This window comes from Drosophila subobscura, chromosome J (genome assembly GCF_008121235.1).
Source record: "Drosophila subobscura isolate 14011-0131.10 chromosome J, UCBerk_Dsub_1.0, whole genome shotgun sequence".
Classification (NCBI taxonomy): domain Eukaryota; kingdom Metazoa; phylum Arthropoda; class Insecta; order Diptera; family Drosophilidae; genus Drosophila; species Drosophila subobscura.
Window position 1 is genome coordinate 21,506,853 of NC_048532.1, and position 27,102 is coordinate 21,533,954.

The 27,102-nt window shown below is 46.5% G+C and overlaps 1 protein-coding gene across 1 annotated transcript; it reads left to right on the forward strand.

The window, feature by feature from the left end:
* The first annotated feature begins 10,140 nt into the window (after nt 1–10,140).
* On the forward strand, nt 10,141–26,364 carry LOC117894147 (iroquois-class homeodomain protein IRX-4). Its single transcript, XM_034801042.1, has 5 exons — nt 10,141–10,985; nt 14,139–14,639; nt 21,384–21,490; nt 23,806–24,104; nt 24,188–26,364. The coding sequence occupies exons 1-5, from the start codon at nt 10,944–10,946 to the stop codon at nt 25,165–25,167; spliced, it is 1,929 nt and encodes a 642-aa protein (XP_034656933.1). The 5' UTR covers nt 10,141–10,943; the 3' UTR covers nt 25,168–26,364.
* The last annotated feature ends 738 nt before the right edge of the window (nt 26,365–27,102 follow it).

Sequence of the window (27,102 nt, forward strand, 5' to 3'; positions counted from 1 at the left end):
GATGTCTCTTTTGCCAGTTTGTTCGCCCATTCTAATTTCCATCTGTTCGGGCAGTCCATCTCCGATGGCTGTGCCTGTCCACACCGCCTGAGTAGGGATATCCCAGAGACAGACAGACGCTACGATACGTTGAGTGACTACAGACAGAGAGTTTGTTTTGCCGATTGTCTGCAGTTAATGCGAAATCCGCTTAGGGTCTCTCTGGCCAGTCTCTGTTCATATTTGTGCATTTCACAGAGTTAATACTTAAATTTGCAACTTTTTAATTATTGTAAGCGGATTCTGTGCACGGGAGGAACTTGTACAGATTGAATCTGCGGAAAACCACCGCAGGACATTCCCAAAAAGGGTACTCGCTTGGGAAGGCATGTGACATGTCCAGGCACTTACTTAGATTGGTAATATTTTGGTACAGACTTCCAGGCATTAAAGCAGCGCTGAAATATTTTATTTCAAATGGGAAAAAAAGGGAAAAATGGGGAGCCAGCAGCAGCAGTGGCTGCATAATATGTAATATGCATAGATAATGGCTTATTGTTAGAAACTTTTTTAATATGAATATGCATATTGTACGTACAACGGCATCCGGCGAATGCCGCATATCCTGATGTCTCTGAAAGAAGACTCCACCGCTGCTGCTGCCTCTGCCTCTGCCTCTGCTCTCTGCTGCTGCTGCGTTATTGTTAATCATTAAACAAAAAGTGAAACGAGACAAAAATATACCCAGCTGGGGCATAATTAAACTCAGGCGCTGTTTGAAAATGAAAATAGAAGAGCGCCAAAAAGTTGGCGCTGACAAAAAAAGGAAAAAGAGTAATATGTAATATATGTGCATGATGTATATGTATGATGTATGTAAAGTGTATATGCATGTGTTTGATTCCAAAAAGGAGCAGCACAAATAAAAAGTTCTGGCTGCAAAAAGGACTGCGGCTAAATCTGAACAAAACCGAAAATATTTGAATGACAAAACCAAATGTTCGCAAACAAAGCGCGGAGCATATATGCATTCAAGGCCCCCCCAAAGAGCATATCCCAATGTCTGCCTCTGGTATGTGCCAGCAACAATTCAGAGCAAAAGAAAAGCAAAAGGCCACAGCCAGAGCCAACAGCCAACAGGCAACCCATTATGTGTGCTCGTACGTAATTATTTGCATAAAAATATATATGCAGAGGTCTAAACAAAACAGTTTAGCAATCAATTATGAAAACACGTTAAATAGCTGAGAGCAAGCGAGGAGCAGCGAATGGGAAGGCCAGAGGTAAGGGACGGGGTGTGGTTAAAACGACGAAATATTTGCAGGCAAAAGCATCTGAAACAGAGGCTGCTGGCAGGGAGGGGCTGCCAAAGGAAGGAAAGAAAGGGAAGAGGGCTTTGCGCGCACTGGAGACAACAAGACAACAAGCGGCAGACAGATGCCATTGTCACTTCGAACTCTATTTACCTTTGAAAGCAGTCTCACAGGCCCAGACCCATGCCCAAGACCCAAGGCCCAAGGCCTACCAATACGCAGTCTCGTGTGGACAAAACTAACACACTGCAACCAGTGCCAGGCACAGCAGAGTGTGTGGCTCTTCGGTAACCAAAACCCAAACAACACCCAAACCCAAACCCAAACCGATAAGTGAAGGCAAATACGAGTAGGTGAGAGAGGTGATAAACGACTGTTTGCTAAATTAAACAAAAGTAACGCCTCATGAGAAATGGCCAGGGGAAAGCACAGAAAATATCACCAATCAGAGTGTGTAATGATGGGAATCATTGATAGTTGATTAAGCCAACTTAAGTGCTATCAATTTCGGATATTTTCCATCTGCGGATTGCTCAAACCTTTACCATAACTTAGGGCCTAAAATGTACCCAACACTTAGCCGTAACATACGCAGATTTCGATTGTAAATGTTTAATAATTATTATTTTATTTATATTACACAAATAAAAAACTTCTATGAATGGTGGTGTGCACTCATATATTATGTTCCTTTATCAGCCTGCTTGGTAAGTTACTTTTTTGGGCATATGAAAACTCCATTAGATGTGAGCATTTCACTGCCATTTGCTGAATATTTCCATTCAGCTCAAAATCAAATCCAACACCCTACAAAACTCAACGATTTATGAGTCTACATAAATTCAGAGGGAATATTGTATGCCGCTGCCGCTGCCGCTGCTGCTTCTACCCACCGCAGTTAATCGGATTATAAAACGCAGTGTTTGCCTTGGCCACCTCTGGCTGGGCTCTTGGCCAATGCTGCTGCTGCCGCTGAGGATGATGGTGGTGGTCTGGCCGCTGATAATATATCACACATTATGCTGCCTTGCCTAGCAAATACAATATCTAAATATTTACACCTGCCTAGAAAAAAAACCTTTCACAAATGTAAACCCGATTGCAGCTTCCCCAATCGAACCATCGAACGTTGATTATCTTGTTGGGAAAATGCATCAACTGAAACGAACAAAGCTTTAAAAGTCGCGCCACTAAATTTGTGGGCTTCTTTTTTATTCATTTTGTTGCTTTTGCTGTTGAATAAACGCCCCATAAACTCCTTGAGGACTGTTGGCTTGACAGTGAATCCTTCGCTCAAGTTGAGTTGTTATGCCCCGAAGTTGAGTGTTGGCAAATATTTAATGTACATAGCAAGTATGTACATATGTATGTACATCTCTCGCTCTCTCTCTTCCCATCTCTGTCTATCTTGAAGCATTGTTATCTGCGCCCATCCATGGGGTATTTCTTTTTTCGGGGGTGGAAAGTAAAGTCCTCTTGCTTCGCTCTCCTCTGCCCTGCTTCTGCTTCTGCCTTGTGTATAACACAGAAAAAATCTAATTTTCCAACTTTTTACGACATTCGCGTTGCCAGTTCTGCGGCAATTTCATAAATATTTTCCGCTTCTTTGCGTTTTGCATACTTTGTATGCAAAAAAACATGCCATCATCAGAACATTATCCCGCCGCGTGTAAATGAAATTCTCCTTGTCTGGCCAACCGCCCGTCTGTCCGTCCGTCTTCTGGCAACGATTGTGGCAGCCACAGTGGCTGTGGCAGTGGCAGTGGCAGCAAAACGCAAATGGGGGAGCATCGCGAGCGAACGAGCGAGCGTACGACTGGAGGGTTGTTGACTTATATCATTTATCATAAGGAATTAGGTTCAAGCTTGTTATTAATATTAGACTCGGGTATACCCCTGCCCCTGCCCTCCTGCCCGTACATTTTCCGCCTGGTCGGCGTGAAGCCGTTAACGTGCGAAGAGCGTTAATAAAGTTCATAAAATAAACAGAGTCCCGCAGTCAACATGTGAAATTAAAATCCTGCCAAACAAAGCTCTTGGCAAGTCTATTAAAAGCAGAGCCAAGACTTTGGGGGGTGGATCTGGGCTTATCTGCCGGATAAACTTAGTAGCTTGACATGTTTATGTATCAATCAATTGTGGTTGTTTTCATAATTGAAGTGTGGCAAGCAAGGGAAGTACTTGAGAGCGGAAAGTCAAAGAGAATTTTCGTGATTTATTTCACAGAGATTTGCGTTTATTTCTAGATGAAAGCTAAAACCCTTCTAGCAAAAGTAAACAAATCTAAATTAATTTGTGCGGCTAGCGCTGTCTTGGCCACAAATGAATTCCTTTGGAACCTCTTCCAATTCCGCGGCGGCTGCCATCCTTTGCCCCGACATGGCGGCATTTGTTTTAAGAGAGTTAACCTGCCTGCCTGCAACCCCCTAAGCGAGCTTGCGCGCAGCTACAGATATATTTTCTGTCTTCTTTTCTTTTTATTGTGAATTTTCGCTGACCATAAGCCACGCCCTGTGCATGTAGCAGTGAGTGCAACAACACGACCGGGGAGAGAGCGGAAAAAGTCAGTTGGAATGAAGGAGCCAAGATAAACACTTGAGCCTAACAAAAAACGATAAAACCGAGCCACATACACACCCATGCGAGTGGGAAAAGTTGCAAACGGTAACAATCTATGTAGAATGCTGAATGTTTTATGGCCGCGCAGAGAGCCCAGAGGCAGTGGGGGCTGGGGAGCCCAGGGTGGGTTGAAGCCACACACCACACACATGTCCAATATTCTCTTAACGCGATAAAAATGAAGTAGCAACATTGAAAATCTGGCAAGGCATGGCCCAGGGGCCTCCGAGGTGGCAACAGACGGCGGCGCTATGCGGCAGCAACATACACAGTAAAAAAACATCAGTTACATTTTGTGTTTTTTGTTATGCAGAGAGTCCAAACACACACACACCAGCAGCTAGTGGTGTATCTATGCGGAAGGCTAACCATAACGAATGCTAGACCAACCCAACCCGCGACTACTTTCACCCACACCCAAGCCCCCGCCCTGTGCTGGCGGGCACTCCCCATGCCCCATCCGGCATGAAATTTCGGCCATCTCTCTGCCGAAAAAACGAACGAAAAGCGAACGAATAAAATAAAAAAGATAGCGTGGTTAAACGCGCTTATTTCGGTTTATGATTAAATTTATTACATGTACAACGGAACCACAAGGCAGCAGTGGGGCAGCAGCAACCCCACCAAAAAAATAGAAAGGGAAAAGGGCAAAGGCAGAGGCCAAAAAGGGAGCAAGTGGAGAGAGAGAGGCTACCGAAATATAAAAGAAAACTTTGGCTTCCTTTTTAGATTTAATTACGACCCGTAAAAAGTGGCAAAAGTTTTGATCTAATTGGTCATTCATTTAAGCTTAACCCTTATTATTTTTGATGAGCACTTTTTCTAATTACGAGCCCCCGAAAATTGATTCGAATTCAGCAGATTCCTGGCTACCATCTCCCAGTTCCCTGGGGTATCTCGTAGCTATTGAACTTTCGTGTTCAACCGCCAAGTGGCAGGCAGGCAGCTCGTTCGCTCGCTCTGTAAGTGCCCCCCACACATCTACAGACCCAGCCCAGACCCTTTTTGTGTGCCCCATTCGACGTGTGTGTGTGTGTGTGTGAGTGAGATGCAGCAACGTGTGTAGCTGTCGCCCGTGTGCAAAAGTATCTTTTTATCTGGCTCGCAGTGTTTCTACGATTGCCAGCCAGGGATAGGAATTGGGATGGGGCTGGGACTGGGACTGGGGATATGGCTGTGGGGATGTGGCTGTGTGCTGCGGCCGTGTGCCCCTGCGCTACCAATCGAACGCTGCTCGGCAGTGGGGAGTTGCAGGAAGGGAAGGAACCACAGGGACCGACCGACCGAGCGACCCCGGCGCTAGTTCTGGCGCTCGTGTTCGTGCTTGCTGGCTCTTTCGTACTTGATACAGTCTCGAGCGCTCTCTCTCTCTCTCACTCTCTCTGAGTCTCGCTCTCTGTCTATCTCTTGGCAAAGCTTTCGCTCGTTCTGCTGCATATCGTCCTGTCTCTGTCTTGTCTTTTAAGCCCGTTCACGTAGCTCGTTTTTCCTCGCTCGTCCGCCGTTGCCCCGTTGCCTCGTTTATTTATGATTATCTGTGTACAACTTGTTTCATGTTCATCGCATGTCGATGATGGCTGTGCTGCAGCATAGAGAGAGCATCAGGCAGTATCTATCTGGTCTGGTCGTTACACTCCAGCATTAAACCCTGCCCCAGGTGCACACATAGACACGGACACAGCTACAGATACAGAGATAGAGCAAAGGCAGAGGCAAAGGCAGAGGCAGAGACAGAGGAGCACACCTTTTGCCGTTTGCTGGCTGCTTGCTGCTTGCTGGTTCTTCTTCATTAATGGCTGGTTGGTCGGTTAGCTGGTTGGCTGCATTTCTGGCCCACTTGCAACTTGCAACATCCTCGGATCGTACTACTGCAGTTATGGTGTTATCGCCAAGCCAAGACACAAGCCCAAGATGAATGCAAAGGTTTGCTCCTCCCAGACACCAGACATGGCCTCAACTTGATGTACATAAAGATGTATACATACATACATATGTATGTAAAATGTTTCCATTCTATGTTCCCATTTCAACTCCATCATTTGTATCTTTTATAATGAACTCGCAGCTCCTTTAAGAAAATCAATCAAAAACTTTGCCACAGCCCCAAACTTTGCCTGAAGGGTAACAGAAGGCAGCCTGCAGATACCCGAGTAAATCAATATCCGATCCACTTGATTTCGGTGGATTGGTGCGGGTTGGGAGGTGGTAAAACAAACCGCAGTCTCAGTCTCAGTCGCAGCCCTTCCTCTAAGCTCCAAGCGACGATGCCGACGAGTCAAAGCGATTACACCAGAGCGGAGCACCCAAGCACCTTTTCATTTGTATCTATTAGATTAAGATTCGTGTCGTACGCACACACGGCGCTGCCTGGCTACACGCGCTTGCCTTGTACACACACACACACACACACACAGAGAGAGAGACACAACAGATACGGGGGGGGCTGGGGCAGAACTGTGTGAAAAGTGCCGAGAAAGTTGAGCCTCAAAGCTCACAATCGTCATTGGCTCTGCACAAACACAAATGCCAAATGCCTTCTGGTAGTAACAACCTGAGCGGTGCTGTTGCTGCCACTGCCACTGCCTCTGCCACTGCCACTGCTGTTGCAAGCACAAGAAAAGATACACACGTACACACAGGTACACACAGGTACATATGTACACACAATCTGTGTGTGTGTTTGTATGTACAGGCGAGACGAGGCGAAAAGATACGAAAGGCAGGCAAAAGCTGCCACTGCCAATGCTGCCACTGCCACTGCCGCTGCTGCTGCTGCTGCCATCAATACTCGTACAACTACAACACACAGAGATACAACGCTGCCTGGCTGCCTGCCTCATGCTCTGTGGCAACACGAAAAACACAAAGGATACAAATATATCTCGTGTTCGAAATATAAAAATCGTTAAACAAAGACTGAACGTTGTTTCTGGATTTGGATCGACTGCGACTAACGACTGCGGACTGGCACTGGCACTGGCAGTGGGATGGCAGTGGGATGGCAGCGTGGCAGAGGCATGTGGCAAGCGGAGTGGGCGACTCCGGGCATCATCTTGCCCTCCCGCTTTTGCTTGCGGCCTTTGGGGCAACTTTTCCATGCCATATCTAGCTCTCGCTCTCTGTCTCTCTCTTACTCTGTGTCTCTCTCGTTCTCTGGCCTCTTAGCGCCAGTAAGCGACTGTGTGCCCGCCCCCCCTTGGGGCTGAGCCCGAAAAAGACTGGTGGCCAATCTCGCGCCTCCCCCTCCTGCACCACACACCGCCCCACGACTCCAGTTGCGGCTCTGCGGTTGCGAGTGTCATGGCCGAGCCGTGCCGGGGAGCTGCTGCTTGGAGTTTGTTTTTGTTGTTTTTGTTGTTGTTGTTGTTGTCCTCCCCGTGGAGAAGGCGACGGCAATTTTGTAGTCGCGCCAATGACTTGACGTGATCTGAATTTGTTGCCTGCTCGCGAGCCAATTAAGGCCGCACAATGTTGAAAGATGCTCTGCGCCGGGGATCCTTTTCTCAGTTGGCAGGATCTGCCAAATGATTATCAATTATATTCACGGGGCATGCAGAACAGGGATATTTCTGTGCAATATTTTCACTGATTTTGGTTTGAATTTGCTGCTGCTGTGTGCTTGGGAATTTCCTTCTTGCAATGTGAATGTGGGAAAAGGTGGAGGTCGGAAAATGTCATTCGATTTATACCGACGGTTTTTTGGGAGTAAATTATTGGTTGAAATTTATTTTAATAAAAGTTAATGAGAAAGAAGAACCAAATTTAGATTAAGAAGATTTTTTTTCATATTTTATTTAATTTTTTTACACAAATACAAATGAAATTTCTCTTTATAATATTTTTATGTTTTTTATTTTTCCCACAAATAATGTAAAATCATGAATTTATGCAATATAACACCCTTTCTGACCTTCAAAATTATCACAATTTCCGCTTTGACAATATTGCGTATACGTAATGCAAATACCCATGCGAAAAACGCCTGTTCAAACACCCTTTTGGTGGCAATCGCAATGCTTAAGGATTCCCTTAATGCGCTGAATCTTATCCTATTGGTAATTTGAGTACTTCTGCCATTGATCTCTGCACATCTACCCGGAAAAACGCACATGCAGCGCACAAACATGTTGCAGGCAACTTTGGCGATCGAAAGATCGTTGGAAAACAAATGACTATCGAGGCAAACTAGTTGTTAATGGCTTGGGGAGGAAGGAGCTGGAGTGCACGTACAAAGTGACTTCATTCAAATGTTGTAAGACTTTGTTTACTGCGTGTGCGACACCATGTGGTAGTGGCAGGGGGCAGGGGTGGAGGGGTGTGCCACCGATTGCCTGCCACGACAAAGTAGCTTTCGAATATAGTCTACATCCCATTTGTGTGTACGAGTGCGAGTAGCTGAGTACATAGGTACATTTGTAGAGGGGGTTGGACGGTTGGAGGGGGTGTGCGGTGGGGTATATGGATATACAGACTTATAAACGACGTGTCAGTGGTGTAGCCATCCCGCTCTAGCAGGCAGGCAGCGCCGTCACTCCTCTCGAGTGGCGTTTCAATTAATTAGAAAAAGTTAAAGAAACGCCACGGAAAGAGGCGAAAAACAGAGCACAGAAAAACAGAAGAAAGAAACAAAAAAAAAACAGAAACAAATACCTACATAATAAAATGTAAGAGCGTATGTTGTAGCTGTAGCAGCAGCAGCAGCAGAGGCAGCAGAGACAGCAGCAGCAGCAAACGTTGACTGCGGCAGCGCGAAAGATGCCACCAATCCCAGCAGCAGCAAACAGCCAAAGCGGTCAGTGGCTGTGGGAATGGCCGGAGGGGGGAAACAGTCAGTTGGCGGGTGGCAGATGATAAAACATTACCCATCGCCACAGTGTACAGAGGCACTGCGTGCAACGACAGCAGCAGCAGCAACGGCAGCAGCAGCAGCATTTGGCCCAACCTCTTCTTCACGACTTTCGTTTCGTTTCGTTCATGTTCATCAAGCTTTTTCTTATTTCATCGAGCAGCAGGCTGGCAGCAAGAGAGAGAGTGGGAGAGTGTGCGGAGCGGAGCAAACACTTTGCTTTCATACGTCGCGACGTTCTCATGTTGTTGTTGTGTTGTTTATGGCAACAAATACACGGCAGCAACACCCACGGCAGCAGCAGTCGCAGCAGCAGCAGCAAGTAGCAGCGTTGCAACGGAGGCAGCAACAGCAACAGCAGCAACAAAAACATTGCCTTACAAATACATACATCGGCATTTACAACAACACGCAATAACAGCCATTTTTCTAGTTGTTAAGTTAATTTTTTCATGTTCTCTCTCTGGCCGGGGCCACATCTTGCCGCACCGCTCGCACTCAGCGCCAAGTGCCAAAGAGCGGAGCGAAGCGCAGCCAACAGCCAACAACTGCCCTGGTCGTTGTCGTCGCTGCTGCTGCTGCTGCCGAATGCGATTCGTGGCCCAGACCGGGCACTTGCTGTCTCACTCTAGCACACCGCAACTGCCAGATACTTTATTTATGGTCACAGCAGCAGCACAGGCAGCAGCAGGCAGCCCAAGCAGCAGTTGAGATACTTTTTGTGTGTTGGCCTGCCCCTCCGTCCGGATGTGTTCCCATGACGCAACCGGTTCTCGGTTACCATCTTCTCGCTCGCACTCGCAGTACGTGTCGCGTGTGTGCCACACACACACACACACACACACACACACACAGCTACAGCTGTAGCCACAGAGCCTGCCCCAGCGCCAGCCCACTTATAATGATAATCATTATTGCCGTTGTTACGCTCCGTGTTGGCTGTTCGTCGTCATCGCTCGTACGAGTACGAGAACTCGGAGTAGACACACACACACACACTCGCACTCTCGTACTCGTTCTTTTTCAGATACTCACACACACATAGACAGAGAGCCACCACCACCAGATACGACACTAATACCAGCGCACACCGCTGTGTGTGTGGCTGCAGAAAGAGTAAAAAGTAAGGGGGAGAAACAAGTTTTCTGTCGCTCTCTCTCTGTCGCTCGCTCACCAATACCACGGGGCTGTGCACTGGTGTGGAGTATCTGTGTGCTGCTGCTGCTGCTGCTGCCACTGCTGCTCTCGTCGCGCTGGTGGTGGTGTGCGGCATGTAGCTGTTGTTGTTGCTGCCTGCTGCTTGCTGCTGTTGCTGTTTTTCGCTGTTTTCGATTGTCGGTTGTCGTGTAATTCCCATTTGTCGTACACTTTGTAGTTGCTCAAGAAACTCATGTTAGTCTACTTTCGACTGTTACGCAGATTGTTCGTATCGTTCGTGTGCTGTGCCGACTGTGCCGACTGTGCTGTGCTGTGCTGTGCCGCCCGTGCTTGTGCCCTGTGCCTGTGCCTGTGACTGCCTGCCGCTTGGGTTTCGTCTGCTGCGCGCCGTCGCTTCAGGTTGTGCTGCCTGTGTGCCTGACTGCCTGCCAGCTCCTCCGCATTGGTTCGTATTCCGACAACACACACGACTCTTCGGTCTGGCCTCCAAACTCCGGCTCCAACCCATCATCGTCGTCGTCTTCCGTTGCCGCCGCCGTCACACAGCCGCCGTCGCGGATTTGTGCATCTCCACTAAGCCGTGCCCGTGCCCGTGTACGTGCCGTGCCGTGCCCCGTAGTACTGGATTGCTATTTGTGGCTGCAACTGAAACTGAAACTGTAACAACGCTCGAGCCGTCGGCAAAGTGTCTCGCCGCGCCCCCACAGAGTGTGCAAAAACATCCCACAACAAATACTGAGACTCCGTCGCGCCAATGTGCTAAAAAAATAAGAAAAAAATCAACCATTTAAAAGCCAATTGTGAAATAATTATACATAAATGAGATCCCCACAAGTATTCGACATGCAATCAGCTCACAGCTAAAGTTTATAACAAAAGAAAAACAGCAACAACAACAACACAAATCACGTATCGAATTATTTGGCAGTGCGTTAGTTTGCCCGTGAATTTGAGAGTTCTAGATCTAGATCGGGACTTCCAGAATACTTTCAAGTTTAAGTTAAGAGCGAATAAAAAATTAATATTAAATGACAGTGCACAGTAATGAAACCGGTATCTGTTTAGTAATGGTGCGTATAACACTTGGATTTACCATAGATACTTTTTTTCAGCAATTTTGGGATATATTTGAAGGTGCTGGAACCACTGAATGTTGGCATAATTCAGCGTTTATTCATAGAGAAAACTATTGAGAGCAAAGTCTAACCTGATTGAGGCAAAGTTTTGCCTATATCTAAGGCTCCCGATCCAGACGATCACTAAGCAAGGATTAAGCGGAATTTAAGACACATTTTTCTATGTTTTTCTTGGATTAAATGATGTATCTTTAAACCACCTTCCCGTACTGACTACATTTGACATTTGGATACACACATCTACCGATAGTTAGCTAAATTCTATTGTCAGACAGCACTTGTTGATCGAAGAACGACCACAACACGAATTTACTAGATTTCAAATCAACGGCAGGCTAAAGAGCGAAGGAAACATAGAACCGAGCACTTGTCAGACACAGTATTTAAATATATAAAAATATATAAGGAAAAATGTATGTACCTTTGTTTCCCTCGCTCGTTGAGCGTGTAAATTGATTTGGCAGAAGGAAATGTACTTAAAAATAAATTAAAGTAGATGCCTAACAATCGATTGTCTGCCAAGTCCACAGTGGATTTGGCAAATGTCAGGACCACAAATGTGCTACATTTGTTCTTAGCCACTCAACGACAACTACAAACGTCAGACATCATTCTACGGTGTAGAATCTAAAGAGAAAATGTCTCTCGAAGGTCAGCAAATTTCAATCCAATAAGATTCTGAGACACCCGAGACTCTCACTCCCGGCTCATACTCGTAAATAGTACATGAACAAGAGGCCTGTTTGGTAATCCGATCGACTGGAAAATGTGGCAAGTCAATGCTGTATGGTTGCGCCTCTCTTTCTTGCCCAAATGTAAGCTTGGAATGCAACTTGTGGCATGGCGGCAACCGCAAATGCAACTCTCGAATTAAACTCTCTGCGAGAACTCTTTCTACTCATTAAGTTCCATTAATCTTGGAGTAAATATTACTGAAAAATATGATTATTCCCCTGCCCCCATCACTTGTGTCATTCTATCCATCATCTATGCATCGCTTTCGTTTCCAATTTCAATGTTCGAGGAGTTGGAGTGCTACGCTTATTGGAACCTCTATAGATATACGTACCACTGGGAAGCGATAATCATCGGCGGCGCATTCAAAGTGGCAGCTGATAACACCCGCCGCTGCCTCCGCTGCCGCTGCTGCTGCTGGCGATACATTTTCCATTGGGCAACACAAACACCGGGAATTAATTTTTAATCGTATAGGGCCACTTGAGTTGTCACTCGATGAAAGCACGAGACGGGCGGCAGAGGGAAACGATCCCTATAGCCCGATGCCCGATGCCCGATGCATGTGCTGCAGGGCGTTTCATCTAGGGCCAGGCGGCGGAGTATCAATCATTGTTTGGTCTCGGCCGCCGTCCCGATACATGGAGCGAGCGCTTTGACCGTCGGTTCTGCGATAAAAATCGTATCTTACGCCTTGGATCATTTGTAAAATGTTAAATGGGAAATGCAAAGAGAGAGAGAGGGAAAGAGAGAGAGAGAGAGAGAAGAAGCAACCCAAAGCCCCAAACCGAAACCCAGGAAAAAGTTAACACAAGCAAACCAAAGAGACAGCAGTCAAGTCAACGATAAACAAACCTGAAAACTTGTCCGCGGATGCGTCCCTCCATGTCTCCACCATGTACACACGAGTATTGGCTGCAAGTATTGGTGTGTGTTGTGTTGTGTAGTGTAGTGTGTAGTGTGTTCTCTTTGCCGACTAAAAGTGTTGACAAAAGTGCGCGATAGGCTTATGTGCCGGCAGTGTGCACACAGCGCCGCAGAGTCCAAGTCCGAGTAGGAGTACGAGTACGATCCCCGGCCAGTCATTGGACAACTTACAATCAAATTGCTCTTAGGACGTTGTTGCCGTTTGCCATCGATGTTGTATGTTGGCCTGTGGATGTTGTCGATGTCTTGAGGCACTGCAGAGTGCAGTTCAGTTGTTGTTGCTGTTGCTGTTGCTGTTGCCGCTGTCGTCGTTGGCAGCAATCGGCTGTGTAATTTAAATCAATGTTGTCAATCGAAAACATGATTTGTTGGTAATGGCGGCCCCACTTTGAAGATCCGTCCGCCGATCCATCGAAGGGGTCTTCGAGTTCAGCGAGAGAGTTCCATTTTATTGACTGAGACAGCAGCAGCAGCAGCAGCAGCAGCGGAGATGGTTTTGAAGGGCCCCAGGGCAGGCCCATAGACATGTATTATGTGCACCTACGAGGAGACGCGCTTATCGCATTGATAAGAGTCAACGTTTTTAATTAAGTTTTAGTGCCAGCTGGTAGCTGGTAGCTGCAAACACGGTACAGTAGACAGACAGACACACAAACCCACTGTAGGCCATAGAACTTGTATCCAGTGACAGAAGAAGCAACAGCAGCCATCGGCTGCCATCGCTTTTAATGGTTCGCCATAAACTCAAAAATGAATTGGATAACAAAAAACTAAATTGAGGATCTTTTTAAAAAGATGGAAGTGCCGATCTTGGTCGAAAGCTTTTTTTGGTAGTGAAAATTAATTAGCATAATTTTAGTAATTTAACTCAAAAATTCTTAAAAATATACTTTGGGCCGGACATAAATCTTGTAGACTTAGGTACACGTTGCAGGCACGAAGGAGCTGGAAGATCATTGAAGTTCACAAAAAAAAGTCACTTATGCACGCCTTTTCGTAAAAAAAAAAAAAATTTAATTAATTTTTATATTAAATTTTAAGCATAGAAAATTACAGATTAAAAATTAAAGCTGATTCTGCAGTTGATAATAAAATTAACAATTTATTTTTCATTATTCTTCATTTAAGAATTTGAATTTGTACAATTTTTGGAATAAATGAAGCAAATTTAATGTGTGTAGAATTCCGCATTACATTTGAGATCTCTTGGCTTAAATATGTACAGATTTATGTACATGTAATACAGATGTACATTTTTACATAAATACATACATATTTTTTGCCTTAAGCGTTTGATCTTTCGATCTTGACATCTTAATGGCGCAACAGCGACACTCCTTCAATTACTTAAATTTAAATTAAAACCCAAGTTCTCGCTACAAACATTAATCAAAGCTATTGCTTTTATCTTTTGTTAATTTGCAGAATGCCGTTTCAACTCACCTTGCCACTTCATCGCCCAACACACCTCCAACCAACGCGCCGTCGCAGACCCCACCGTCGACGGTGGCGACACTAGCTTGCCCCGCCAACCAGCAGCCATTGGGTACGCCCGTGACCGGGCCCGGGCACAGTGGCATGGTGACGTCTACGGTGCCGCAGGGAGCGCGCTCCACCTCGCCATGCGGTGCGGCAGCGGGACTGCCGGCACTGCCCGTGCTCGGCCAGCCGCCACCGGGACAGCCGCACTCATCCGGTCCACAGCCACCGCCCGCCTCTGCCAATCCGAATCGCTGCTGCGACACGGGTCGCACCATCTACACGGATCCCGTCAGCGGTCAGACGATCTGTTCCTGCCAGTACGATATGCTCAACTACCAGCGGCTGGCGGCGGCGGGTGGCGTACCGCTCGGCGTCTACCCCGAGGGCATGTCTGCATACCTTTCGGGCATTGCCGGCGATCAACCTCCGTTCTACGCTAATCCGGTAAGTAGTACCCCTCCTCCCCGTAGTCGGACCGGCACTCGTGCTCGGTCCAGTCTGGTCTGTTCATAAGTCATATGACTGAACAATGGTGCAATAAATTTGTGAATTTGTCCAGCGTCGGAGCGGCGGACCACCATCGGCGTCCACGTCCACGTTGGCGTCTGCGTCGTCGGTTCGTTGTCGTCTCCTTCGTCATTCGATCGTGTACCCAGTCTATGGGCTACACTGGCTTCCGAACCAGTGTTGTCCGTCGTCTGCTCTTGGCTTTTGGTTTGCGCTTTAAGCAGCCCAGCGAGCGATTTGTCAGGCCTTGGAGCCTAGAGGCTCTATGCCTGCGCTGACCTCTCATTTGGCCCGTGTGGTGTGCGCTTTGGGTGATATTTCAAGCCACATTGTGTGTGGCAGACTCGACCTGGCAGACTGCAGCAGAGACTGAGCCCGAGCCTAAAGTAGACATTTTTCTCGACAATGGGACACGTCCCCGACTGCCCACATGTCCGGCGCTTTGGCCGCCGACGGCCCTTTTGTTCGTCCTTCTACTTCTAATAGCACATCATGTAATTTGACTTTGTGTGTGTGTTGCCAACAATTCTATTTGGCTACAATACTGGGGGACCACATGCGGTGCACAATGATTCAGGTACGGCACCCATTTAGTTGCCCACAAATTTGTAGTTGAAATTGGAGAAATATTCGTATCAATATCCATCTGGAGGAGGCCTCTTTTTTGCACCCAACTTGGCTCAAATATGAGCCAATAAAATGTGAACACATTAATTTATTTGCTTACAAGTCAAAAAAAAAAGAGAAAGAGAATCTCAAAAGTTGACAAACAGCAAAAAGAGAACAGAAGCAGAACTCGCAAAAGAAATGCTGACATTCGCAGAAACTGAAACTCGCGCTTTAATGAATGGTACGATCCGTTGCGTGCATATATCTTGTATATATGTATCTATATCTGTTGTATTTGTCACTACCGGGGCAGTAAATTGAGCTTCAGGCACCGCACATACTTTTCCCCGCTCGATTATTGCATATTTAAACAAAATTAGGTCCAACTTTGTTCTATTGGAAATAAAAAATCTAGTAAATCATTGAGGCTCGTGTTTTGGTGTTGCTCGCACCGTTTCGGCTATCTACAATGCCCAAAATTAAATATGCAATATTCATTCGCATTTGAACTCGTTTTGGGGGCACAACAAACATTGCAACAACAGCGAGTAACAACTTTTATATAGCAAAAACCGGTCGAGTGCCACAGTAGCCGCTATTTTGTATCAATTTTAGCTGCGTGTATTTGCGGCATTCTTTGTGTATTGTACCGGGCATGTACGAGTATGTGGATACTCGATGGCATTGTGTGCTGAGTTTGAAATCATGAAAGTCTCATTCGAAAATCCATCGATAAATGATTAAGCACTGCCCGAACCCCTGCCAAGAGCGCTGACACGGCACTTTGATGGAAATGTCAGCACTACGACGAGTAATTCCACGCACTTCTTCAATGGATCGAGGACTTACATGCACACAAACACAATTCCCATACGAGTGTGTGCCCATATTGATAGCACCATTTAAAAGACAAACCGTATGGGTCGCGTCTTTGGTAATATAAATCATCCGTGCCTCGTAATTAGTCACTTTTGGGTGTCGCTGCGACGCTTTGCCACTTTGCCACTTTGCCGCCGGCGCTTAGATCCAACGCCTAAACTGGAGCAATTTCTCTTTGCATCTTCCATGGGGTTTTCGGTGGAGAGCATATGATTCCGGCAGAGTTGTAAAAGTGTCTGCTCAATGCGGTGGATTCATTACTTTGACACGAGCTGTCAAGCGGCTGTCAGTTTGCCGCAGCGCGGGAATATATTTCTCTATATTTCACGGCGCGGCACGGGACTGGCACTGCCACGGGGACTCTTTGACTTTTGCTCTAAATGGGAAGATGGTGTACGAACGGTCGAAGGTGGATGTTGAATGGTGTAGGATATGCTGAATGGTGGATGATGGTGCAACCGCGTTGTAGCGGCATCGCTGTCAAGAAACATTTGAAGAGCCGCCGCCGCCCGCTAACAAATAGGCCGACCCAAAGGCCGCGCCCGGTGTTTCCTCCTGCGCTGCCCTGAGTGTGTGTGTGTGTTTCGGGGGCGTCGTCAACTTCTGCTGCTGCTGCTGTAACGTACCTTATTAATAAATTTGTCAACACGCAAGTGACAGGCTGTCCGCCTGCGACTTGCCCCCAGCCCAGCCTTCCAGCCTGCCGTCACATCACTATCAGTCAAATTATTTATCCCTAAGGCTGAAGTTGTCGACGACCCGAACTGTGTGTCTGTCTGTCTTACTTAGAGCAGGCAGGCAGCAGCACAATGTTGCATGCTACTTACTCGTGCATAGGTTCAGCTGCACTTTTTATAATTAGTTTCCTCAGAAGTCTAATGAGGGAATGGAACACATTCCCATCGATCTGCAGGCAATGGCTGCGTCTGCTTTTAATAAAGTTCCTTGGGAGCGAACGATTTCTCGTTTATTTATTGAGTTGAAGCTTTTCAGCTACTCAGGGACGACCATTTGCCTTCATTTATACACAGCAAGGATGGCATCTAAACACACACAGAACACTCTCTGTGTGGGGTGTCTAAGCACTTGACGCTTGAGGAGAGGATGGTACATGGTATATTGACTTTTCCATAGCTTAAGTGCCGCTACATCATCAACGACAACAATGCAAGCATGAAATTTCACACTCGGCAACATAGTACAACTCTCTCTCTATGTCGGCAACAAAGGAGGCTGCTGCTGCTGCTGTTGCTGCTGCTGTCGGGCCAAATGTGCTACATTCATGTCCTGTGGGAGCTACAAAAACTTTTGGCTTTTGCCTCCTTCTGGCTTTTTGGCAAAGTTCTCTTACAGAATGTAGCAGCAAGGCACCAACTACAAATCGGACCACAGGCCGTAGTACCCCACTTGCATTATGCCCGAAAAACCAACCCCCAAAAACAAGACCCCAACAATCCAGATTCAGATTCACAGCCAGAAGCAGAAGCAGAACCAGCCTCTGCTCTCTATCTCTCTCACTCTCTTCTCTGTCTCTCTGGACATCTCCATCTCCAAAGCTCACTTTGAGCTTCGGTCTCTCCATGTCGTTGTGTGTCCCTGCTTGTAGCTGCAGGGGGGTGCTGGAACTGGAGGGGGTACATGCACTGATTTGTCAACTTTCAAAATGTCGAAGTGGTGTCGTGTTGTTTTGGGGGTTGCTCCAGGGCTCTGGGGCTCTAATGGTTGAGGTGACGGCTGAGAGGAAGAGGGGGCTGAGCCTGAGCCTGGCAAGTACTAAATACATTTACGGGCTCTCCCTCTCCCTTTCACCCTCCTGACACCCATCCTCATTGTTGTTGCAGTAAGTGTTGTGGAAAGTTTTTGTGTTGCTGCCGTTGTTGTTTGGCTTTTTGGCAAAGTTGAGAATGTTCGTTAACAGTAAATTTTGCACTTTTATATGGTACACACTCACGCACACACACACACACACCCAGCACATTATACACACCCACAAATGAGGGACGCAAAGAAAGGCAGGAAAAGGCAACCCCAGAGGCAGGGCAGGGCTGTAAGCCTGAATGGTTGCCTACAACAAACAAATTAGCAGTCATGGCAACAGAGCATACAAGAGCCACAAGACCAAGGCGGCAACTACAGCGACAACAACAACCATAACAATTGTACAACTTTATAAACTTAATAACAAACGAGCGAAGAAAATGTCACCAACTAGCACTAGGCACTCGGAAGTCGCAACTCCCAGACTCGTAGACTCGTCAATTTCAATTTCAATTTTCTCGATTGTGATTCTGATGCCCATTCTGATTCCGATTCCGATTCCGAAATCCAAATACGATTCCATTCAGTCTTTCGCTCGGTCGTGGCCGTCGCCAGCCCTGCCTCGGGGCGGGAATGCGCCGGATAAACGTGCGTTTATTTTTAAATCGAAGCAGCAATTAATTAACTCGACCCGTCATTACGCGCATCGTTCAAATTGTGGCGCATCAGGGCGACAGACCACAGGAGCCGGTCGCGGAGCGGAGCGGCACCGCACCGCACTGAGTCGTCGCCTGTCGTTAGGCCTAACCAGAACAAAAATGTCCATTGACGTTTTTCGGTGTGAAGGGTACACAGTCTCAGAATTTGCAGTCGTAATGAAGATAAACAGTCGCTCGCAATTTAATTTGAATTATTTAATTTGCCAGTCAGCAAGCAGTGGGGAAACAGCAGCAGAGAAACAGAAATCGCAGCTTACATTTGCTGCTGCTCGAAAGTGGGTTAATCTGTGCTTGGATTATCTTAGATAATGCATAAATACTACTTACGGAATGTACGCGTATCGTTTCGCTGCAATCTTCAGTACAAAACTTGTAAATACAAACTGCAGTTGGTCGCTGGTAATGCAATATGGAACCCGAAAGTCGGAGACAAGTGGCAGCAGGCAGCAGGCTGGAGTCCGACTTCTGCATTGCATGACACTGTGTATTGGTAATAATAAACGCAGATGCGAACATGTCGAATCTTGTTAATATTAACCACCGCAAGCGCATTCGCAAGTCGACACAAGAGGCGTGCAGTTGCAGTTGCAGTTGCAACAACTGTGTCTCCCGGCTGTGTTCCTGGCAACAGTAGCGATGCGGACGCGCAGAACTTGCCGCTCTATTGCTGTGTGTAGTAGCCGGGTCCCAGCTACAATTTATTATGTACGCTTTACCCGCATGGACATGGCCAGTACACGCACTCCACACCGCTCCAAACACGCACGACACAGATTCAAAAGAGCCAAAAAGCAACACAGAGACACAGAGCTTGCAACTCTGTTGCAGGCTGGCTCTCTGCTTTTGGCCAGGCCTCACTTTTGGCAGTGGGTACGGGTACGATTGTTGTAAAGGTTGTAAGAAACCGGTTCGGTTTTCGGCCCATTGAGAAATAGGAACCGAACCGAACCCAACGCAACGCCGAGGCAGAGCGCAGAGATCAGCGCCCATCCGTTCGCTGTAATTTAATATAGTGTACGATGTTGTGTACGGATGTGTGTAAGGATGTAGTGTACGTTGTACGCTGTAGATGCTCAGGCCAAATGACTGCTCTTGGGTACCGCTCTGGTCTGCTCCGACATGGATTTCTCAACTGCAGCTTGTTGGTTTGGACCTGTCAAAGGGCCTTGCCTTGGGCACTGCCTTGCCTTTGGCTTTGCTCTGCTGCCTTGCCTGCTGATCTTTCTGTTGCTGTTTATCAGTCTATCGTCGCTGTACTTGTACTCAACCCCATGCTGCGCGAACCAGGACCTGAACAAAACCCCACCTCTCTCCCAATCCCTATGGCAAACCCAATCCAAGTGCAAGAGGCACAGTCGCAGTCGCAGTCAGAACCCGTCGATGGTCGATGGCCGGTTGATAGCGGTTGGGAACAGCAAACATTTTCGTGTTGGCGACATAAAAATATTTCCGCTTTGGCAGTAATCTTGCCAGACGTTCGTCGAGACGACGACACCGACGGGTAATGGCAGGGCAACGGGAACGGCATCAGTTTGGTGTCGCCTCTGCCGCTGCCAGACAATAGATTTTGTATTGTACAGAGAAGTGAGGAGAAGAGACCTGCATACTGTGGTGCATCCTGCCTGCCTGCCTGACTGCGTCTTCGTCGTCCTGCGGTGCCATGTAGATGTCTATCGCTCAATTCTTATTGATTTCGCATCTTGTTTTGTGGTACACCCGCTGACCAGCCCAAACCAAACGACATTGACTGAATTTTGACTGTGCATTTCATTTGGCAATATATAAAATGTACTCACAGTAAAGCCAGATGAATACTGGTCTAGTTTTGAGTTCGGAAATGAGCATTATAATAATGTATATGTATGCAGGCAGGCAGCTGTCTGTCTGTCTACGCCAGACAATATTCTGTGCGCCATCTTCGCTTCATTATCTGTTGGAAAACGGCAAACAGCTGACAACTGTCGCATCGAATTAAGTCAAGACAAGACAGTATTAGTAGTAAACGTGTAGCTTAATCTATATACTATAAAACAGAACACAGACAGCGAACAGGAGGCTCTATGGAAGTGCTCCATAGCCATGGAAGAGGAATGCTCTAATGCTCTTTCCATTGGACATTTATCGGGACATGCAAATAGCGATTTCCATGGGGCATAGCTATACTATTTATGTGCACATTGCGACTTAACACAGAAATGCAGACACAATGCTGATGTTGAGCTTTCGAGTTGCTGCTGAAGCCCCACGTCTGGGGCGCATGTACAGCGATGCTGTTCAGATTGTCGCCTTATCAATAAACAGCACTCGGCACAGTGGGCTGAAAACATGCTATAATTCACTCTAAATACATATAGAAAAATTCCATTTATTTATATGTTCCATCAGCTTCAACTTAAACGCATTTAATAAACATTTTTGCTAGAATTTTGACTTGTTCAAAAATTCCACAAAAATATTTGTTTTTATTCCACGCCAGCGATTGTCATTCCACTTGTCTCTTCCTGATAACAGCCCAAAAATAAATGTGGTACAAAAATAAACTTGGAAGATGTTTTAATTATTTGTTTAACATGATTTTTTATAATTTTAGTTCAAGGTCCAGCCAATTGGTCTTTAGTTCAAATCCAATCAGTAATTCGACTTTGAAATTTGTCTTGAAATTAATTTTCAAAAATATTAATCTATATTTACGTATTTTTGCTTTGTCATCTTGCAGGCTGGAATCGATCTGAAGGAGAACCTTGTGGCCGGCGCATCACCCTGGCCATATCCATCGATGTATCATCCATATGATGCGGCCTTTGCTGGCTATCCATTTAATAGGTAAGATTTTATTTTCAATTATATTCCCCTGAGCAACCCAGAAAGACTGACAATGGCGCGAACTCTTATGGTGGTCTCTCCGGCTGAAGGCGTTGATCGCCCCATCTGCAGCGGATCGTGAGTTGCATCCAAGCGAAGGGCAGGGGCAAGTGCGTGCAGGTGCATTCAAATGACTACCGAATCGGGTTATGTACTTGTTTGTATTCTCCACGGAAAGTGCGTTGAAATAGTAAAAGCCATGCATATTAGCACGCATGCCCATTCCGATTCTCCATCCTCAAACACACACAATTTATTCGCTTGTAATTGATCGTATGCACGTCGGACTGAGCCTCGACTGTTGCTTCCGCCGAAACCACAAGCCCACAAGTTGCTACTGTGGAGACAACTGGCTACTTCTGGCTGTTGGCCACTGTGACATAAATTTCCAAACACAATTGTCGGTTAAACAATCGACAACATCCCGTCACGTCAGCCTCACGTTTCGGACAGCTACAATGCTTCCACTCATTGTTTCTACTGTAATTGACACTCATAACAAATTTTGAAAGTTGACTCATACATGCCCCCGGACCCACGTCACTGTCCTCAAACCCCCAAACCCCGAACAGTCGTCGTTGTTGTTGGTGTTGTCGTTATGGGTCTATCAGCAAATATATTCACGATAAATCAATTTTGAGTTATTTCGCCGTGACGTGTTGGTTACTGTGTTTTGTTTTATGTACACTTATACGTATGCGGCGTTTGCGTATACGTACTTTGGGTGTATACAATTTACTGGCGAATTTTTTGATTCAAAATTCAAAAGGTATAACCTGCGCGAAATGCCGAGCCGGGCCGGGCCGGGCTGGGCCGGGCCCTGCCTTTTGCGACTAGGAGCGTGGCGGCGGCGACACTGTAACACAGCTTTGGCCTCGGGAATCGATCTGTAAGAATGCCAAAGAGGGAGAAAATATCAACTAGAAGATACCTTTTAATAGAAAAATCGATGGGAAAATTCTTAGATGAAGCAGAAAGAGGATAAAAATATTTCTAAAGACAATTTAATTATAATTTCTGATATTTTGCAAATAGTAATAACCAAAAGAAATACATTTTGAGGCTCAGCAGAAACAGAAATTGGCCAATACATTCGCTCAAAATATTGAACACATTTGTGGGGGCGGCAGATGCGGATTTCTATTGATTCTAAGAAGGAACATGCACACTCTGACTGCTGCATATAACCGCAAATATATTCTACAATCACAATACATATAAACCCGCCATGTGCTGTACCGTGTAGTGGGGGGCATAATGAGCTGCACACTGATGGGAGAATTAAAAAAATATATTCAGCTGTCGTGTGATCAAAGGCAGAGTAGCTGTCTGCGCAGGTGTTTCGCACTCGGCGACTCTTCGCACTCAAACTTAAATTAATTAATGCAACAGACCAGGCAGGCAGCAGGCATACATATATGTACATATATGTATGTATATGTATACATACTTATGTATATGTAGCATCGGTTGACATTCGTTGTCATCGTTCCAGTCACAGAGGCAGCGGCGGCACAGGGAACACTACAAATGAGACAGCTACACATGTAGATATACCTTCTCCTCCATCTGTACCTTCTCCACTGCTGCTTTGCATTCCCACATGGAATACCCAGAAAAGTATATCCAAACATTCACACAGCATTCACATCTGCACAATGTATCGTACATACACATACATGTACATTTTATACTAAAAACGTTCATGTTAACTGCCCACAAAAAGCGATAAAGGACAGTTGTTGTATCCATCGAAATTCGCGCTGCGCGCCGCAGTCAGGCCAGGCACTGGGGGGTACAGCAGGGGACAATGTGTCAGACCGCAAACTGCACATACATAAATGTTCCCGGCCATGCAAATGCGTTTATGATGAACAAATTTCACGCAGAACAGAGACCAACCGACCGACGGACCGACCGCCCACCACCAATGAAGCGCTTGGACCCTTTGGCCTCTCCCGGACTACGACAATGCCACCAGTTAAACAAATTGCAACAATTGTGTATGTGTGGGGGAGGAGGTACAAACATACATACATATATACAACAAAACAGACGTTCATGGAAGGAACTTCAAGCGACAAACTGGCAACAGCTGGGCACAGGCCGTAAAGGCCAGGCTGGTCGCTTGGTCGCTCGTTCGGTCTGCATTCCATTTGGCTTTAATCACCTGCCTTGCAATTCGGGGAATGGTTTCCCCCCAGACCCATCGCTGTATTAATGTATTTGAATAACTCTTTAACCTCCTGCATTTTTGGCTCTCTCCTTCGTTTCAGTTATGGCATGGATTTGAATGGGGCTAGACGTAAGAACGCGACCCGCGAGACAACATCCACGCTGAAGGCCTGGCTGAACGAGCACAAGAAGAATCCGTATCCCACCAAGGGTGAGAAGATAATGCTGGCCATCATCACCAAGATGACGCTCACCCAGGTGTCCACGTGGTTTGCCAATGCGAGAAGAAGACTGAAAAAAGAAAACAAAATGACATGGGAGCCCAGGAATCGTGTGGACGATGATGATGCCAATATCGATGATGATGATGACAAGAACACGGAAGAGAATGATTTGTTAGGTGAGCTTCAAACTCCCCAAAGCCTTCTCCTACTGTATGCTAACAATTGCCTTGCCCTTTCTGTTCTCCCCGTTCCCTTGCAGATGCTAAAGATTCTGGTGTGGGTTCTACGGATGATAAAGACCGTTCCGGACGCTTGGGTGATATGATGACGGATCGTCCCGGCGAGAGCAACAACAGCGAGTGGTCCGAGTCGCGGCCTGGCTCGCCCAATGGCTCACCCGATCTGTATGATCGTCCAGGCAGCATGCCGCCGGGCGCCCATCCCCTGTTCCATCCTGCGGCGCTGCATCATCACTTCCGCCCGCCGGCGGGCTCGCCGCCGGACATTGCCGCCTACCATCACCATCAGCAGCAACTGTTGCAGCAGCACCAGCAGGCGCAGCAGAACTCCCTGCAGACAGCCGTCGGGGGCACGGCGAAGCCGCGCATTTGGTCGCTCGCCGACATGGCCTCCAAGGACACCAGCAAAGAGTCCAGCTCGGCGCCCAAGGATATGGACAGGACAGAGCTGCCTCCGTCGCATCCGGGCTTCTATGGCCACCCTAGTCAGCAGCCGTCGCCGGGCAAGATCCTCTCCCCGCTGGCTGCCCGCATGCCCAACTATTCGCCGTATGTGCGGCCCGACCTGTACCGCGGCTTCTACGGCCCGGCGGCGGCGCATTTGAGTGCTCCCACGCAGGAATTCCTCGAGCATCAGCGCTCCTTCAACGCCAGTTTGGCGGCGCACAACGGGCTGGGCATGAATCCGCTGCTGTGGAAGGCAGCCGTCTCGGGAGCGGCCAATGGACCGCACTTTGCACCCCTCAGCCTGACGACGACGGGCGGCATGGGCGGTGGGCCGCAGCAGCTGGCACCACCGCCTGTGGCATCGCCGTCGGCCTCCAGCTCATCCTCATCGATGGGCTGTGACGTGGTGCACATTCCCACATCGAGCGGACAGTCGGCGGCTCAGAATATGATGGGACCAATTTCCAGTAATTCCACCGCTTCGTCCTCGTCCTCGCAGTCGGGCAAAATATCGCCGGGCGTGAACGTGACTTCGCTGTGCGCAAAGCCATGACCCCAATCGTCACCATGTGCGTCCCCAGATCCGACGGCGCTTGTTAACCATGGCGCAGCAGCGGCCGGAGTTGCCTCCCCAATCTCTGCCTTTCGCTCCCTAATTGCTTTTCGGGAGCAACATCTGCAGCAGCAGACACCAAAGCTGACGCTGCTGCGGCCATAAGGGGGCTGTCGATGATCGCCTACTGATCGCAGGAACCGGGCAAAGGAAAGGTATCATAAATAATACACTTTCGGACAATAATTTACAATGTGATTATTCGGTATTTTGATTAAAGCCGCTTTATACCAAATAGCAAGCAACAAAAAAAGAAAACCAGCTGAAACATGGCGCGGTTCGGGCATTTGGCATTGCGAGAAAGAAAAGCAAATCCCAGCCGCCGCTACAACACCCTTCCTACCCCTGACGTTGTGCAATTTTTTGTGGAGAACGATAGTCCAAAAATCATTTGAAACTAATTTAATTTTAATTAAATACACACACACACACACACACACTTATGCAATCAGAGCTTATAGGATGTAAATTTTTGAGAAAATATAGCAGGGGGCGACCATCATCAATGAGAAAAAATAAATAAACTACTCGACAAAACTAATAAAAAAACATAACCAAAAGAAAGAAGGGAGTTCAAAATAAAGACACCCACTAGAAAAGCTTATAGAGGTGCACTTTCTACCCATCCATAACTGTCAGTTAACCAACTTTATGATTTAAATTTGAGTTAGTTCAAAACTTGGGTTTAGTTTTGGTAGCTAGCTCATTGCGGAACTTCTAAAGGAACCTGGCGGGCTAGGACATAAAACATATCAACCAGAAGAGATCACACAACACTTAATACCAGAGTCCAGAGTCCAGTCCGAGAGCCCCGAGCCTAGACCCCAAGCCAAATGTACACGAGCAATCATTGATTTTTAGCAGCTGTTATCGTATTGTTTTTATCGTCTTAAGTTTTTGAAAAAATTGTTCCTGTCGTTTGTAAACATAATTTATTCTACTTAATGTGTACCATAATTTTCGTCTGTAGTGTCTGTAATTATTTCTTAAACTAGAGATCTATGTACGATGTACGATGTACGAGTATTCGATGTACGTATGTATGCACAAGTTGTAAGTATGTAAGCTCGCGTAATTGTAGCTCCCTAAGCGTATAGTGTAAATTAGTAAAACAAAACTGTATATATACACCAACAACAACAATAATAAAACGAAAAACGATAAAGAGATAAATTAAAAAAACAACAAACGCCCGATTATTCCATCAAACAATCAATCAGCGCCCATGGGGGACAACAATCACTCGAATTCCAAACACAATTACATGAAGAGTAAACAGGGATTGGATTCAATTTGTGCGAGCGCACAAGAGCAAAGTAAAAGTATGGTATGATTCTGGCATAATTATTCGAAACTTGGAGAGCAATTTACCCAGCACAAGAAGCCAGAAGGAAACTCTTTAGATGCGTCTAAAAACTCCGAAATAAAAGCTGCAGAAGTCACATATTATTATTGTATGCATCATTCAGGTAGACTTTTTGTTTCCCATCATCAAATAGTTAGCTGGGGATGCTGAAGCTACAGAAATTCCAAAAGCGCCTCCCGACAGTGCATAAATGTATCGCAAAAACCTAAAATATTGTATTAGTAATTAGTATAAAGAACTAAGTGAGGAATAAGGCACAAAAATGTGTAAATAAATTGGAAAACATATAACAACTGACGGTACGTTTTATTTGTAGACTAAACTCCAGTTAGAGGCCACTAAAAATGGGAATCAATATTTAGAACAATAATAAAATCCACTGGAGGCTTTCATTTATACATAAATGGATGTTCGGATTTTAATTCTCGGGTATTTTTGCTGTTTAAGCACAGTTGTTGGCATTTCTAGAAGCGGCGTTTTCCTGTGTCAGTGACCGGAAACGCATTCGC

What these genes read in the sequence shown, in the direction of transcription:
- LOC117894147 (XM_034801042.1), top strand. Translation starts at nt 10,944, where the DNA reads ATGACAGTGCACAGTAATGAAACCGGTATCTGTTTAGTAATG. An exon ending in CCGGTATCTGTTTAGTAATG is followed by an intron (nt 10,986 to 14,138) that starts GTGCGTATAACA and finishes GTTAATTTGCAG; the next exon opens with AATGCCGTTTCAACTCACCT. An exon ending in GGAAGAGAATGATTTGTTAG is followed by an intron (nt 24,105 to 24,187) that starts GTGAGCTTCAAA and finishes GTTCCCTTGCAG; the next exon opens with ATGCTAAAGATTCTGGTGTG.